Source organism: Glycine max, chromosome 13 (assembly GCF_000004515.6).
Source record: "Glycine max cultivar Williams 82 chromosome 13, Glycine_max_v4.0, whole genome shotgun sequence".
NCBI lineage: Eukaryota > Viridiplantae > Streptophyta > Magnoliopsida > Fabales > Fabaceae > Glycine > Glycine max.
Genome location: NC_038249.2, coordinates 32,037,330 through 32,055,360, shown reverse-complemented (window position 1 = coordinate 32,055,360; position 18,031 = coordinate 32,037,330). Strand labels below are relative to the sequence as shown.

At 32.0% G+C, this 18,031-nt stretch overlaps 2 protein-coding genes across 11 annotated transcripts; one reads left to right on the top strand and one right to left on the bottom strand.

Annotated features, from left to right (window-relative positions):
- Positions 1-3,406: 3,406 nt before the first annotated feature.
- LOC100819333 (uncharacterized) lies at positions 3,407-11,314 on the top strand. Of its 10 annotated transcripts, none has more exons than XM_006594394.3 (13): positions 3,409-3,727; positions 4,338-4,533; positions 5,014-5,163; positions 5,517-5,627; positions 5,912-6,247; positions 6,714-6,896; positions 7,014-7,301; positions 7,402-7,524; positions 7,898-8,095; positions 8,411-8,664; positions 9,036-9,237; positions 9,802-10,107; positions 10,797-11,314. In XM_006594394.3, the coding sequence occupies exons 2-13, from the start codon at positions 4,372-4,374 to the stop codon at positions 11,091-11,093; spliced, it is 2,610 nt and encodes an 869-aa protein (XP_006594457.1). In that variant the 5' UTR covers positions 3,409-3,727; positions 4,338-4,371; the 3' UTR covers positions 11,094-11,314. The 10 variants fall into 10 exon arrangements, with proteins under 10 accessions (XP_025980859.1, XP_025980858.1, XP_006594457.1 ...); XM_003541598.5 differs by having other exon boundaries at positions 3,410-3,727; positions 4,340-4,533; positions 5,014-5,193; XM_014765737.3 differs by having other exon boundaries at positions 3,411-3,727; positions 4,967-5,193.
- Positions 11,315-12,827: 1,513 nt separating this feature from the next.
- LOC100306589 (uncharacterized) lies at positions 12,828-14,802 on the bottom strand. The gene is made up of 7 exons (NM_001250247.2): positions 14,726-14,802; positions 14,527-14,602; positions 14,236-14,366; positions 13,723-13,791; positions 13,386-13,457; positions 13,158-13,230; positions 12,828-13,067 (listed from the first exon to the last, which is right to left on the bottom strand). Exons 2-7 carry the CDS (start codon positions 14,584-14,586, stop codon positions 13,005-13,007), a joined length of 468 nt encoding a protein of 155 aa, NP_001237176.1. The 5' UTR covers positions 14,587-14,602; positions 14,726-14,802; the 3' UTR covers positions 12,828-13,004.
- Positions 14,803-18,031: the final 3,229 nt, after the last annotated feature.

The window sequence follows — 18,031 nt, the reverse complement described above, 5'->3', positions numbered from 1 at the left end:
GCTCGTGTGTGCCTTGAAGATTCATGATTTCCAGCATGCTCTTGGATGACCCCTTTAAGTTATTATCTAATCCAAAAACACACTGAAAGTGCATTCTCCTTCAAATTGATTGGCCAATGTTTTCTTACTTGTAATCATTTTCTACCATAATAGTATGTGTACAACCTTAAGTCATAGAGTCCATTCTCGGATTATTATACATGCAAGTGTGTGCCATACCTCTTTTTTGAGGCTCTTGCGTGGGATTAATTACCTTCAATAGGTCAACTTTAACCTCCATTGTGGTGTGTGGAATAATGATTCAGATGGAATTGGGCTCCTGAGTGTGATGCCCTACATTCAACAACCCCATTGATCATTATATAAAAAAGAAAGGCTCATTGGATGAAGGAAGCTTCATGGAAGATGGAACAATGATATCCAATATGAAAAAAAGAGAGAGGATATAATAAGATGGTACACATCACTCAATTAATTCTAAGCCATTTTTTGTTTATGTAAAAGGGTTTATGATTAAGTTTTGGATATTTAATAATATAAAATAATATTCAGTTTGGGGGGGGGGGGGGGGGGGGGGGGAGTCAATGGATCCATCCATCCATTAGGTTCCAATTCATTTCAAGCTATTGGTTTGAAAAAGCAGGGTATGCGTGTTGGTTTATAGATAAGAAGCTAGAGAGGGGTCACACACTTTAAACTTCATCCTAGTATATGCCAAGCCTTTCACGTGTATACTTTGTCAGTTGGGTCTGTGGTCCTAGTGACGTGGTCCTAGTGACAATGTAACACATATTGGGTCTGTGGTCCTAGTGACAATGTAACACATATTTTGTACTTTGTAGGACTAATGCAATGCCTTTCTACAAAAATATCTTGCGTGATTTATCGCAAACTAACGGTTATATATATATATATATATATATATATATATATATATATATATATATATAATTTTATTGTGTAGATAAAGACGGTAATGATATTTTAAATTTAAATAATTTTAATTAAATAGTCTTGCTTTTGGTTTCTATAAAAAATATTTTCTTAAAGAACATTGATTGTCACATATCAATTATAATTTTGTAGAAAAATATAAGAAATTAATATTCAAATAATTATAAGGACATATGGTGTTCTTACTTAGTTCTCTTATAATGCAAAATTTAAAAATCGGCCCGTATATTGATTTGTTATAATTTTAGTCTATTCTTGACCGGCTGATTGAAAATAAGATTGCTTTGGATTTCCCCAACTAGTTACTTAACTGATATTTTGTTCAATTTGGTCTAATTTTCCAAACCATGAATTCACAATCCATATAGTTATTTATTTTAGCCGGAAAATTTGTCTTATTTTGTAAAAAAAAATTAGATAAACTATATTACGCAAAGATTAAACTTTAATCCAGTATATTGAGAGGAGACATTCTCTAAGCTAGGGGAAAAAACATAGTTATTTCTTCAACCCCAAAAGATGCATGTTATATACATTTCACGTGTGGAAAGTTCAAGAGCGGTTAATGAAGGACAAAAGCGAGGTTTGACCCAAGCTAAAGAGAGTCATTTGTCGCAAAAAGCATAGCACCTTTTTTGTAGTGACTCAGGGTATTTCTTAGCTGGGTGCTAGAACTAGTCACTTGAATTGACATTCATTTAAAAGATTAGTTTTTTTTAATGGATTTTTTTACACATGGGATTATTTATTTGAATCAGATAATTGTTATAAAATCGGATGTATTTTTTCTTAAAATTATCATGTGCTGATTTAAATAAAATATAAATACATTAGAAATTCTGTAAATATTACTGGCACTTCTGTGTAAGCCAACTAGAATACAGGTGCTCACAGATATCTCATAGGATATGAAATGTATGGTCCAAAATTGTGAAATGTATGACCAAATACACTTTTTTTTATAAAGTGATAAATGAGTGGGTAATTGTCATTCAAAATTTTAAAATTTTGAAGCTTTTCTACTCATTATACTTTTGCAAGATTATAATTTCTGTACTTTAGTCTTTAATTCTTTTATTTAATTTAGTTATTTGAGTTAATATGTTACCATTTTGATTTCGTTTAAATTTTTTTATTTTTTTGACAAAAAAAAATTATGATAAAAAGGAGCTTAATAGCCCAAAAAACCAAAATAGCTATCGCTAAAATCAAGCTCTAGAGTGTCAACAACGAGATGTAAGCAAATAAAAAAAAATGGATAAAATATATTTTTATTTTTAGTTCTCGAACTGTAATTTAACGTTATAAAAAAATGGTTTTGGTATCTGGAAAGCACTCTCCAACTTGTGCATGTTTTATAATATTGGATTGAGAGAAAAAATTTAAAATATATTTTATTTTATAAAATTTATGGACTAAATTATTTTATATGAAAATTTGAAAATTAAAAACATATTTTATCCTAAAAATACTAACAACATTTCCCCATGCGCATGGCTAATCTATGCTTAACAAATGAATCTGCTAGACTATTAATATTAATTTCCCTTTAAACATGTGTCCGTGCGAGTTGTGACCTCTTGTGCTGCTGAGCTAGCGAGGCTATGGAATTTGCTAATTAAGCAAACCGATGGTGAGCAGAACAACCTTTTATGGTGTAAATCATGACCTCCTGTACTTAAAAAACAACATTCTAAGACAAATGCAAACAGAAAATCTTCCAAAACATGACAATAGAAGTTTTGGTGAAGACAAACCCAACAAGTTCTACCATAAAGTATGTACTAAGTTTGAGGCTATGGATTCAAATTTTACCATAAAACCTTTTTGTGAATTTTTGCCACCGATGGATTAGATTTGAGCAATTTTAAAATAAGGGAACACAAATTATGAAATTAAAAAAGGAGAGGATCAGAAGTACAGTCAAGTCTTTAATTTATTATTATATGTAAAAAGAAAAATCAGCTAATTTATTAAAACTCAACTTTAAAAAGCAAACAGTAAGTTTCGCTGCCTCCACTCAAGTCATTTGACTTTAAAAGCTAAAGAGAATTTAGGTCGAGCACACAAAACATCTTTAGGCAAAATTTCTACATATGGTGGCAAGAATATGCTAAGTAGTGCCGGTGCCCTATTGCATCTATAAAAATACGTTCACTTTTTGACCAAATTGTAAAGAAAATTATTTTCCTTTTTTAGTTGAAAAATAATAGAGATTTCGTCCACTGAGAAAGGCATCCATTTAGCACACTGTTTTTATTTTTATTTTTTATATATAACAATACTAGCATAGCATTTGATACTCGGGCAACCGCTTTTAGTTATTAGGAATATAGTTATTGCATGTTGTCTCACTAAATTAGATTTTAATTGAATAGAATAATATTAAAGTGTTGAAATTTTGTAAAAATTGCAATGGAAAGTATTATTACTATTTGACTATCTCTCTCCCTCTGTCTCTCTCAACTACACTACACAGAGCACATTCTTTTCTCCACACCAAAACATACATACGAACACAAACAGATCATCACACAGCTCTCACCCATTTGTATCCTTTCAATTTCTATCATCACCATTTGTCACTCTCATTCTTTAACACTCTCTTTCGGACCCATTCAATAACTAAGTCCTTTCTCTGATTCCCTTTTTTTCACTCAAAATAAAAATGGAACGTTCCATCTTTAAGCCACCATGATCCATCACCACTAATAGCAGCAACCAAGCTAAGCTCACTGTATCATCCTTTACAGCACCAAAGCTGTGTGTGTTGGTATCTTCCTCCTTCATTTTTTTTCTTTTATCTGTTTCCTTGTTTATCTTCTTTTTTTTGCTTTATCAATAAGTCAAAATCATCCGCTTTAACATGATTAATTAAACGGTAAAATTAAACGCAAAGATAAGAATAAAATAGTTTTTATTTTATTTTATTTCCATTCTCGTCCTTTCTGGAAGACCAAACAGCAACAAGTACACTAGTAACGACGTTATTCAACCAAAAAAATGGAATAAAATAGCATTGGTCTTTAAACTCAGATCATGAATCACCCCAATTTTACTACTATACTCTTTCATTCAGCTTATATTTATTTTCCATAAATTAATTAATTCTCTGTCTCTTCATCCTTCTATGCACTACGAAACCAATGAACACGTAAATTAAATTGCTTCTCATTTTTACTTTCTAACAAGCCAGTAAGGTACTTCTAGTTCTAGTTCTAGTTCTAGTTCTACCTCCTTATAATTTTTTTACGTGCCTTTCACTTCCTCCACACAATACATGAATTCTCTCCTTTGCATGCTTTTCATGACTCTTACTTTACTATTTTCATCAAACCTCTTTCTGAATCTTTGTCATTCTCTGTTACGTATTTGAACATAAGAGAATTCTGGTGGGTTGCACTTGGAGTGGAGACAATGTTTCCAATGAGGGTATGGGTAGCTGTGGTATTCATTATGTTAGTAACTACTGTGGCGGCCAAGCCTCGTCGAATTCTTTTGGATACGGATGTTGATCTTGATGATGTATTTGCTCTTCTCTACCTTTTGAAGCTCAACAGATCAGAGTTTCAATTGGAGGTTAGCGAACCAAAGCAAATTGAGCAACACATGTTAATCTTGCCTTTATTTCCTTCTCCTTTTTGAGTTTTTTCACTGTGAATCATAGCATTTACTGATTGGCTTGAATCATTTACTCCTTGGTTGAAATCATTTCTATTTTCCAAGCAAAACTTATTGTTGTTTCTGTTGGCTTAATAAAGGAATTGTCATATTAAAAAGTGTGTAGTGTGTGTTCTTTCTTTTTGTTGGATAAGCCATAAGTGTGTGTTTTAAAAGATATCAATATTTCTCTCAGAAAAAAAAAGGCTATCAATACGTAGTAGTACTTTGTTCGTCTCCATGTGTTGTAAAGCCCACACAATTTGATCTTATGAAGCTGACATTGCATATATGGCATTACTTGGGGGATGGTTATGTTGTGAACCATTTTAAGCATTTCTTTACCATTCAGGGATTGGAATTTTGTGATGTTTTGAGTCTTCATACCAACATCTGTAGGGAGTCACAATCAATGCAAATGCTTGGACTAATGTCGGACATGCTGTGAATCAAGTTTATGACATACTTTACATGATGGGGAGAGATGACATAGCAGTTGGAATGGGAGGTGAGGGTGGAATACTCCCAGACGGTACCATTCTCCCAAATGTGGGTGGATATCTTTCAATTATAGAACAAGTATGTGTGGCCTTTTCATTTTCTTTAGGAAACCTCTAAGTAGCTAGAAATACACGGAGCATATAATACATCATAGGACAAAATGTAGATACAATTCCATAGGTACTTTTGGTATTGGCCATAGATTAGAATTGGAGTTTCATATTGGTAATTCGTGTTGACATTTAATGGAAACCTTTATTTTGCATATTACCAAGGTGAAACTTCAATTTTGATTAAAAAATAGCCCCAAAAGTACATGTGGAATTGCTTTTAAGTTTTATACAACATCATATTCGTGTTCATGATTGAAATTTAGATCAAATAATATTTCATTGAATTAGGGAATGACAACGACAGGAGGCTGCAGATACAGACAGGCCATTCCAATAGGCCATAGAGGGATCTTGGATATTGATACTATTTATGGCATCCGAAAAGCTTTCCTTCCACAGGTATAATATACATTGTCAAATTGAACATGTTACCTATCATAGATAATAACTCCTTACGATAATATAAAAAAATAGTATTGAACTCCCCAACATTCTCCTTTTAGTAATAATGTTCGTTAATGTTAGCTTCACCATAATTGTGTACCAATTGTTCTAGACAACTTACCTTTGGCTTGAAACTGTTTAGAATTACATTACAACAAAATTGATTCATTTGTTTGAACTGATACTTTGTATTCTATATACTAATACTCATTTTCTTGTTGATTCCATCATGAAATTAGGGGATAAGGAAATATACTCCCTTAGGACAACCAACTGCTCAACAAGTGTTGATTGACAAAATATCTGCAGGTCCTATAACTTTGATTGTGATAGGAGTGCAAACAAATATAGCTATTTTTCTCATGAACAATCCACACTTGAAGAAAAATGTACAACATATTTACATAATGGGCGGTGCTGTGAGGTCAACAGACCCAACTAGTTGTTGCCCCAAAAATGCATCCTTTTCTTGCATTCCTGGGCAGTGTGGTGACCGTGGCAATGTATTCACAAATTATGAAGCGAACCCTTATGCAGAGTTCAATATATTTGGTGACCCTTTTGCAGCATACCAGGTCAGTCTCAAACTATATGTATAACAAGTTAACATGCATTATATTATCTAAAGGGCCTTCCAACGTCTTTTATGATGGCACTAATGTTTTATGTGTTCATATGGACAAAACTTATATACAACTATTAAGTGATGTTTGTGTTGTTCTCCCATCAAAATTGGAGTTTCACCTCAATAATATGGATAATAAACTTTAATTTTGATTGAAAAATGACACAAACACCACCCACATAATTATATTTAAGTTTTGTACTTATATTATATTATAGCATAAAAAAATTATTTAAATTCATTTGAATAAATGTCATTTTTAAGTAAATAATAGTCATCATTGTTTAACTAACCCTTAATGGCAACTATAATCAAATAAGCATTCAATCTTTTCAAGGTTCAGATTGACATGTTTACATGCAAAGATAAATGAAAGATGTGATTGGTTCTTGACCAAAAAGTACATGTCATTTTAGGTGATTCATTCTGGTATACCTGTTACCCTTGTTCCTCTTGATGCAACAAACACAATCCCCATCAATGAAGAATTCTTTAATGAATTTGAAAAAAGTCAAGACACATATGAAGCACAATATTGTTTCAAGTCCTTGAAAATGGCTAAAATGGCTCGTGATAAGCTTGACAACCAATTCTATACGGTAATCTCTTAATAACGTTTGCATATATCATACATGCCTATAATTTCACTTGTTAACATATCTTTTGTGTGATGGAGTAAAAAGGAATTTATATTGATAAAGACTTATTGTTATCAGAGTTATTTTATGTGGGACTCTTTCGCATCTGGTGTAGCGGTCTCAAGCATGAGAAACTCCAATAAAAAAAATAAAAGGGAAAACGAATTTGCTCATATGGAGTACATGAACATAACTGTAATTACTTCGAACAAACCTTATGGGATATCTGATGGCTCCAACCCATTTTTTGATGGCCTCAAAGTTCCTAAATTCAATCTAAAGAAAGGCGGGGTGCATAGTGGTCATGTTCAACAAGGGCTTAGAGATAAATTTTGTTTTGTGAAGAATGGGAAAGGGAGATGTCAGGTACTTGCTTTTCTATTTTTCCTTAAAACTTTAAGATTGCACAAATAATCGAACATATAACAAAATTTTTATGCTTATTTATACAAAATGTGCTACATAGGACGGTTATACAGCTGAGGTGGATGGTCCTGACTCGGTGAAGGTACTTGTCGCCACTAAAGCAAAGCCTAACAGGGACGTTAGGAGTAAGCTTGACAAAGAATATTTCAAAAGCTTCTTGAATGTGAGTTCACTTTTATTTTGCTCAAGCATTTCCAATTTTGCTTTACACAATATTTAGGTAAAAAAAAAAAACAATAATTAAAGGAATCACATCACTAAATAATTTGTGCTCTAACTGTTATTGGGTCTGTAAAATAAATTTGGCTCATACGCACCCTAGAGGATAAAGTGCAATAATAATCATTAATTAGAAAATCAATGGTTGAGATCGTAATTAAATTACATTTTGAAGTATCTATATTTGATAATATCACAATTTTCAATCATTAATGTTCTAAATTAATAGTGCATCTGTCACTCCAGTTTAGAGTAGCCAAACCATATAAAGTGATATGAGTAACTGGATTTTTTTCTTTAATTGTGGTGGTTCACAGGTGCTAAAGCAACCACAACATGCCGGGAGGTTCAACTTCACTACACAATTTCCTTACTACGAAGAAGTTACTTACATGCCAGATTTTCAAAACAAAACACTGGGTAAACCAGTTGTGTTTGACATGGACATGAGCGTAGGAGATTTTCTTGCTCTATTTTATCTCCTTAAAGTTGATGTTGAAGTGATAAATCTTAAGGTATACTAAGTTTTGTTTTTTATTTATTTGGGTATTCCGTATTAACTTAAAGATTGACACACAAAAATGTGCCCAAATAAAAAACACTTAATGATCTTTTATCTTAATCAGGATATTTTTATTTTTATAACACAAATTTTAGAGAGGGAAGGTTGTCAAATCTAAATTCAAGGCATAACTACTTTAGTTGTAATTTGTGCACTTATGTTTCTTTGTTATGTGACACTTAAAATCCAAGATTTATTGAGTTGAATTATACTTATTCTTTTTTTATATATATAGAGACATGGACTCATATAGTGACTTTTGGTTTAGGCAATCATCGTAAGCCCAACTGGGTGGGCAAATGCCGCAACAATAGATGTTATCTATGACTTATTGCACATGATGGGTCGTGACGATATCCCAGTTGGTCTAGGTGATTTTTTTCCAATGAATCAATCAGATCCAATATTCCCAACCGCTGGAAACTGCAAGTATGTTAAAGCCATTCCCCATGGAAATGGTGGGTTTTTGGACTCTGATACTCTTTATGGACTTGCTCGCGATTTGCCACGTAGTCCCAGAAGGTTCTTTTCAAGTTACTTTTCTGCCTTAAAAGTGCTCATCAACATTATGATGCATAAGGAATTATTGGAACCATGATGGTTATGTGGAGAAATGAAGCTACTATTGCCACTAAAATGATGGAATTTGTGTAAAATTAAAAACTATACTGAAGAAAGAATTAAAAAAAAAAGGTTTTTTCACCTAAATAATAATATGAGAATTTGATATTGGAAGAAACCACTAAAATTTACCATCTTGGAGTAGGTTTGCTTTGATGGAAATGTTAAGAGCTTAAAATTTGTTAAAATACAAGCACATGTATAATAAGAGTGAAAATAAAAATTGTTACCCGTGATATACACTAACAATTTGGTGTGTTGTGACTGATTAGGTATACACTTGAAAATTCCATGAAGTTTGAGACTTCTCAGAATACTGATCACCTTGAACTCAGACAACCACTGGCTATGGAAATTTGGGAGTCTATAATGCAAACACTGGAACCAGAATCTAAAATTACAGTATTAACCAATGGACCCTTAACTACTTTGGCAAAGGTTGTATCAATGAAAAACATAAGCTCAAGAATTGAGGTAAGTTATATTATACAACTTTTGTACAACATTTTAGAATAATAGTAATTCAGACCTTCTAATTTAAATTGTGTGATTTTAGTCTCTTAATATATTTTAGTTAATTAAACCTTTATATTGATAAAATTAAAAAAATATGATTTCTTTATCATTTTTCTTCTTTTTAAAACTACCAAATTCTCATTTTTTTATCCAACTTTTTTGAACTTGTGATGGATTTGAGATGTGGAATAGTTTTAAAATTTTAGAAGTAGAAAATATAGTGAAAATTTGATAAAAGGTTGGAGGATTTTATTTTATACAATGTGATATTGGGGTTTGAACAGGGGAAGTTTTAATTTCTAACCTTTGAATGAAATTTATTACTAAAGTTTTAATTTCAAAAGTTGATGTAAGAATAGTCCCTAAAAAGTAAATTTGTTCCATGTCAATTTGATGAAAGTTAGATATTAGACAAAAGTAAAACCTGAACTTGAATGTTTTAACCATGTCAGGGAAGATTTGTAGCTAAGATGATTATAATTTGCAGTAATGACATGACACAATAGTTCCAAAATGTTTCAGGAGGTTTATGTAATGGGGGGACACATCAGCAGGAATGTCTGTGACAAAGGAAATATATTTTCTGTTCCTTCCAACCAATATGCAGAATTTAATATGTTCCTGGATCCTTTAGCAGCCAAGACAGTGTTTCAATCAGAAGTTAACATCACACTCATTCCACTCAGTGTCCAACAGAAAGCAAGTTCATTTTCACATATGTTATGCTGGTTGCGTAGGATAGAACAAACACCTGAAACTGTGTTTTCCAAGCGTGTGCTATTAAGGCTACAACGTCTGAAGCAAATCCACCACAGATATCACCATATGGTATAACTTCAATGCTATAACTTTAGTTTTTGAGCCTGAAACAAAAGGGAATTGGACCGACTCTAGAATTATTTGAACAAAATATCACCAAAAGCATAGAGGTTTGGAGTTTTATTTTTATGTATGGTGAATGTAAAAAAAAAGTTATACAGACAACTAATTAGAAATTATGGTAGATATAACTTTTAAAATAATTATAAAAAAATAAAATATTTTCATACTTAACAATTTGTAGTTGAATGATAGTTTAAAAATTCTTTTCACTGTGTATATATTTACTCAACGGTTTAATTTGTGATTAATTTCTATGCAACGCAGGGTAAAAAAAAATACTATCAAACAAATCATTTTTTTAAATCGGCAAAAAAAATATATTAGAAACAGGTACCAGAAGTACCACAATACATATGATAAATACAACTTGTAAATTATAAATGCAACATGATAAACACAAATGGTAGTAATTATGACTCTTAATATAGTTATTGTAAATTATAAATATGAACACACTTATCACACATGTCAATTTGTAACTGAAAAACAGTATAAAAAATTTACATTACCAATATATACACTATTTACTCCATAGATTGAATTTAATTTTTATACATCATATGATACTACGTTACTAACATTTTGGTTTTCTACATTGTTTTTGTTACTTACGGCTTGTGTTTATAATGTTGTAGGACACATTCTTAGGGGAAATTCTAGGTGCCATTGTCCTAGCTGACGGCCCTTCATCTCTAAAAGAAAAATTTGAGATCAAGGGCATTAAAGTGTTGGCCGAAGGAGACGAGTCCATCGATGGAGAAATGGTGGTGGATGAGGAACATGGGAAATTGGTGAGAATTTTAAGCCATGTGAATGCCAAGGCTTATCATGAAAAGTATTCAAAGAGGCTCGGTGACTGGAACCAATCGGCTAAGGTAGGAAGCTTTGAAGATCAAATAAGGAAATGGAGTCATCCACATTCTTTATTATAAAAGCTAGAGAGCACTTGTTCATGGTTCCCTGTTAAAAGTAGCAAATCTTTTTTCTGATTTTATGTACGCTATAGTTTTTTTGTTGTGTGGTTGATATTCTTCAAGCTTTAATGCAGACTTTCAAGTTAATATAGGAAAAGAACAAATAAAAGTAACTTAGGGTATAATAAATACTTAAGAGCAAAATACAACAGATTAACCTATACTGATTTTGGCTCTCATTTTGTAATTACCATTTATATTCCAACATGAAAATTTTACTAACCTTGGATGAAACAATGTGCTACAATACATTATAAATCTTACAAATTTTATATCTCAAACGTGAAAAAACGAGCATACACTTCTAAATATAATATTCAAAGTTTAAAGACTCTATCATCAATAAGCAGTTACGGCTCTCTACCCAAAAAAGAAAAAGAAAAAAATCACGTTTCACTGTATAAAAGAAAACGACCTTAACAAATTAATTCAGTGGAAAAGAAAGCACGTTTCACAAGAATTTGAGTTTCATTTTTTTATATATAAATATTTAATTAGTAAATAATTTATAAGTATTTTTATAAATATTTATTGAATCTTAAGGTTAGTTTTAACTTAAAAAAATCTTCCTACTTAACTCATAAACTTTCTCATATAAAAATATAAGACTTAAATATATTTTTATCTCTATAATTTAATATTTTTTTAGTTTTCTGTCCCTATCAAAAAAATCATTTTAATCTTTATAAAATATTTTTATTTTATTTTTTGTCTTTAAAATATTTTAAATAATATTTTTTAAACTGTTCAATATTTTTTTTTTCCTATTCAAAATGTTGTCTAAAATACTTTATGAATAAAAATTAAAATAAATATATTTTATAAGGATTAAAAAAAACTAAATTACAAGAAGAAAAAATATTTAAATCAAAATAAAATGGCGTAAACGACCATAAATCTTCTGCGCATGTGCGTGAGCGTGCCATTGGTGAGTTGACAGCATTGTGGGGTTGGCATGTCTTATCTTGCGGATAGGCATCCTAAGAATATCAACATCAAATTCAAAGATGATCATGTTTTGCTGCTATTGCCATGGCCATGTTGGGCATTCATTTCCTTTTATTTACTCCGTTAAGGGACAACGCCACTACATCATGATTTGACTTCTAAAGAATCATATCTTCCCAAGATTCTCTTATCTTCCACACCAATTTAAAAATAATTATTTGCCGTCCTTACCAGTTTCTTATTCCAAAATAAAGTGGCTTTACAACTCCATTAGTTTATACCCCTATATTTTTCAACCAAGGGATGCCAACAAGCTTATACCACTATATTCTTTCAGCCAAAATAAAGCCATTTATAGGACATTGCCATTTGATGCATCACCATCACTAGTCCACCCCATATCACCTCAGGGAAGTCTAATGAAGAATCATGTATCATTCCCCATGGCCAAACATATTTGCTAAGAGTAAAGTTTTGTGTACATCCAATGATACTAGTTTATACCTTGAAAAAGAAAGAATTTGATAGTGTAATAGGTTATAGTATGATGGAACAAAATGAGAAAGATGGAGAGAAATAGAAAGTGCCAAATAAGTGTTTATCCAACTAAGGTATTCATAATTCAGATGTTCATTTAGACTATTTGGTGTTGAAAGGATTGTATTGTGTTGTCACCACTAATTTTCTTCCTTGTTTGGAAGAGAGATAAAAGAGGAAAGTTCAATTAATGGTGCTATCATCCTTCATTAAAGCATGCAAGAGATTACAAATTATGAAGAGCTTTTTGGTGAAGAAAAAGGTACATTGGATGGAAAACTTCTATTTTATAAAAACCCATACATTCACCATGGACTTAATAAGATAAAGGATAATCTTTAACAAAGAGGATCATAATACAAGCATCTCTACAAACCCTCTCAGTCACCCAATGAAACTCAGTTCCGTAGGGATTGATCCACCAGCTGCCACAATCTGTTGCTCAAGCTGCAACAAAGTATCCATAAAAGAAACATAAATTTCAAATCCAGAATGTAATAGAATGTTATTCAACTTTTTTTTTTTTTATCTAATTACCCTGAACATTGTTTCAAGCTTATTCTTGACTATGCAGTACTCTTGTTTCACTTGTTGCAGACATCTGAGGCACCTGTAGCAATCAAAAACTTTCCATGATCAGACCATGAAATTACAAAAACTAGCACTTGAGCATTCATTTAACATATGCTCAAATTTCTTAGCCATTCAAATTTTTTTACTTAGGCTAAACACTATTAAACAATTTTCTGAAGATTAGCAACTCACGCATCTGTGTTCTGCTCCTCACAGAAGTTGCGGAAAGCAATGCAGGCATTTTTCACCCTTTGCGCGCCTATGCTGTGGACCAGACAAACAAAAACAAATTTGTCTCAGCAAACCAAGAAAAAACAGCATAGTTTAACTCTACTTTCTCCTAATTAAGTTTGATTAGTCTTTATTATGAGTATTAGAGAATAAAATACTCTACTTGTTTAGGAACCAATAATAGTTACACAAGCATTTTAAGGACAGGTCCAAACACAGCTTAATGGCACTAAAAGTCTAATTTATTCGGATTCTGAGGGATTTTACATTTTTGGCTGGCTTTAATAAAATTTCATACCTTGAACTGCTACCCTTTAACTGGTGCACATGAGCATCAACTTTTTTGAAGTCAACACCATTCTGATCTCTGCACAGGAAAAAAATCCCATGAACATGGAAGATCATGCACTTTTCAAAAGACATCACTTAACATAAGACAACTGTCTAACAAACACCATTGTAGCTGACAACAAGGGAAAGGGGAGAAAAACAAGGAGAAGCAGATTCAGTGCAGTCAATTTTTCACACATTCACACAATCAGTAGTTCATTTATAAACAAGTGTGGATTTTCTGATTTTCTGCAGCCACAAAGGTGACAGCATGAAATCCTAACCATTAAAATAATAAAATAAAGTATAACTGAAAAAAATTATAAACCTTTGGAAGTTGCCTTTTTTAAGTGCATGGTCCAATTATAACCACCATTGAATGAAGATGGGACAACTCAAAATTCTAAATGCGTGAAAAATGAATGCATGAACTGTGGAAGGAAAAGAAGGAGAGTGGTATGATGATAATAATAGTACTGACAGGGCAAAGGTGAGATCTTTGAGAAGCCTTTCAGAATCTTCAAAGAAGAGAGAGACAACTTCGACCACAAAGTCAGGGTTGTTCTCATCTTGAAGCTGCTGAAGTTGCAGAAACTGACCATCCAGGAAGCCCTTCTCTCACCATCATAAGTAAAAAAACAAATCAGGAATTGAAAGCAACCCAACAACAGATCTACCAATAAATAAATAAAAAACAAAACAAAAGTAGAGGAGGAACACGAACATGGTTATATAGTATAATTGACAAGTTGTGAGTGTGTTGGGGGGTTACCTCAAGGAAGAGGGATTTGGTGTAGTCGATCCACTGTCTCTGCATCTGACCCACGTCCATGGTTTTTTTGAGTTGTCTGTCACACAATACAAAACAACATAAGAAGATAGTGGTGGTTGTTATGTTATGTTACACAATAGTAATATTTTTATATATTTATTATTGCTCAATCAAGGAGTGGCAGAAATGAAGAGAATACCTTCTGAGAAAGACAGAGAGAGAAGCAGAGGGGCAAAATAATTTTAAGGTTTGGTGTTGGTGTCTGCTCTCTACAATGAACTGGACTGGCCCCGGGAGAAAGGCTTTTTATTCTTCTCTGGCTTTGCGATTTGCTTTATTTTTCATGCACCATTAAGGACCCCACTACCACTTCTCTCTCTCTTATTTATAGCATTCATTCCTAACTATTTGTTACACATTACTCATTCCCGCCTCATCTATGGCTCTATCCCTCCATTCTCAACACTTGTACCAATAATATTACACGCTAAATGTTCTAAACTTTTAGTACATCTTATCCTCCATTTGATAGAGGTGAAAAACAATTGAAAAAAAAAAGTTAAATGAATGATATAATGAGGTAGAATTCATATTTTAATTCACTTTTTCATTTCATTTTAGTTTATCAAATACTATCTTAGACTTTATTAGTGACAATTTAGCTGAGTAAACTTACATAATCCTATAACGGTAAAACTTAAATTCAATAAAAAAATATATTTAAGACTTGAAATTAATGTCATTATTTAAGTTAAAACAATTATATATCAATTGGTCAATACATTCAGTGGTGATATGATAGTATATATATATTTAAGTTTCTTCCATTATTGTTAATCTTTAGAATATTTATTTTAAAAGTTATTCATTATTGAGCAAGATTTTAGTAGCACCACATATATAGAGTCGAATCTACATTCATGAAAAGAATGAAAGTTAATTTTAAATTCTTAACCACTCGTATTAATTTACTTTCGTACTTAGGGTTTAGGATTTATGTGTTAATCATTTCTTTGTTAATTGTTAGTGTTGACATATTTATTGTTTTATTACTGTTGCCATATTTGAAGTTACAATTTTTTTTATTCAAATGGATTTGTTAGCCATTATTCATTTTTTTTGAAAGAAAAAACATAAAAAAAAAAAGTTTTCCATTATTCATATCCATATATTTTCTGTAATATTAAAAGTTATTCTTAAATCTTTGCCAACAGATTGATTACATGTGCACTATATTAGGAATGAGAATGTGAATTTTGATTACCAAATAAGTCAATAACCTTTCTCTACTTTTCAACATTTCCCACTTTATTTTCTCTATACTTTTCTCCTACTATATATTCTTCTGAGCATTTTTGAGACCCCAACGCGTTTTGGCCTCCAATGGAACATGTTGCTACCGAATATCAGATTGTATTAGAGGTCCATCAAAATTTACTTTCAAGACAATGGTTGTTGCCACAACACAACATTCCTTTCATCTTCTTTCTCAGAATATTTCTAACAATGACTATTCTCACTGCTATCTATTAGTACAATTTAATTAGTTTTTGCAATCAATCTGATACTATTCGTTGCAATAACAAAGAAAAAGAAAAGGAAAGATAGAGATTAAAAAAAGATATTGTAAGTTATGGCTGTTGCCATCACCTGCAAGGTACAATGCACTTAGAGGAGCATGAATCTTTTGGAGCTTGAGCTAAGCAGCATCTCTTGGGAACACTAGGACCACAAAACATGGGCACCTTTCTCATTCCTCTGATTTAATCGGATTCTTTGTGATCCTTTCCTCTCCATTATATACTCCATGACCATTGAGATTTGGAAGGCTATGCTCCCACCAAGTGTCTTTATCACCAATTCAACATTAGCTTTTCTATTCTCTTCTCATATAATTTGGACAACGGTTTTGTCATCGCATCCATAATAGCATGTTTTAACAGCTAAAAAGCATCCAAATTAATTTGGTTAAAATCTCCATGCGCATTGCAGAAATTATCACGGCCCCCCCCCCCCCCCCCCCCCCCCCCCCCCCCAAAAAAAAACAATAAAGCTAGCATGCATGGATTGCTCACACAATAAACTAAATGTGTGTAACTTTATTCAACACATCAATATTTTGAGACCATATTCACAAGAGTGAGTATGCAACCAAAGAGTTACAATCAACTTACTAATTTTGAGACACCATTAAGAAGATTGGACCACATCAATATTTTTTTCAACATTTTATTTTATTCATGAAGAAATTTTATCAATTACTACTTTTTATAAAGAGTATTGTTATATATGTATCAAAAAAGAATACTAGTATATCTTCTTGCTGTATTAGTTATTAATCTTTTTTAATAGTACTTTATAAAGAAAATATTAAATAAAAAATAATGTGTTCAAAACATGAAAACATTCATACTTTCTTTGTATTTATTCTTTCAAAGTAAATTATGATTAATTAAATTACAATTTTACTTATGTTGTACTTGTTAGATAATGCTCACGAGACTAGAGATATCATTTTACTCACAAAACACTGACTTAGTGAAAGAATGATCACCAAATAGGAAACACAGTACCTCTTAGATACAGGAAGAAAATTGTCACTGCCCTACAATGATTACTGTGACACCCTCTACCCCTCACATATATATTAATAAAGGAATAAAAATTCAAATATTAATTAAAAGTATTTTTAAAACATTTTTAAATACAAGCCTTTCAAATGGGTAAAAGGTTTACATTCACTTTCTTCTACATCATATTCAAACTTGTTCAAATAAATAATAAAGTCATCTCGGCTCAAAGAATGTCATCTAAGTTTCATACAATTAATATAAAACCTATATCCTAATGTCACATTCTATCAGAGCGTGGTGTTCCCGTGTCCTCTAGCATAAGGTTCTTCATAGTCATCCACCTATTCATCTGCTCCCCCGAACACAAAGTTCAAGATCATCATAGGATCCAAACACAAACAGCAAACCGGGAGTGAGTTATCACATTTCTAACTACTAGAGAGAAACAACACAACATATAGTAGCCAAATACAATTTACTTAGCATATCTCACACTATTTCATCACTTTGTCATTCATCAATCACACTTTTCAATCATTAATCACAATACACAGGAATCACACACTCCGATCAAGACATAATAACACATCAATTTCATAATAAACAATTAGCAAGCGTATGCAACAGTTATGCTAAGACTCAAGCCTATATGCAATGTGTTACCATGTCAGTGAAAAACCTCGTCAGGCGCCTAGGAGTACATGACAAGACAAACCACACAATAGTAAGTCAAGTCACTCTCACTAGGTAATATCATAGGGAGACCAGTCAAGGTCACAGTGTTTTGCGAGAATGCTCCAATCATTTGGGATCAACATAGGCTTAAAGGAGCACTCAAACCGTATGACCCCCAAGGCCTACACTCCGAAGAGTCCGTCAGAGTCTCTCCCTCTTGATTCAGGTCCAACCCAAAAAACATTTTAGCACACAGA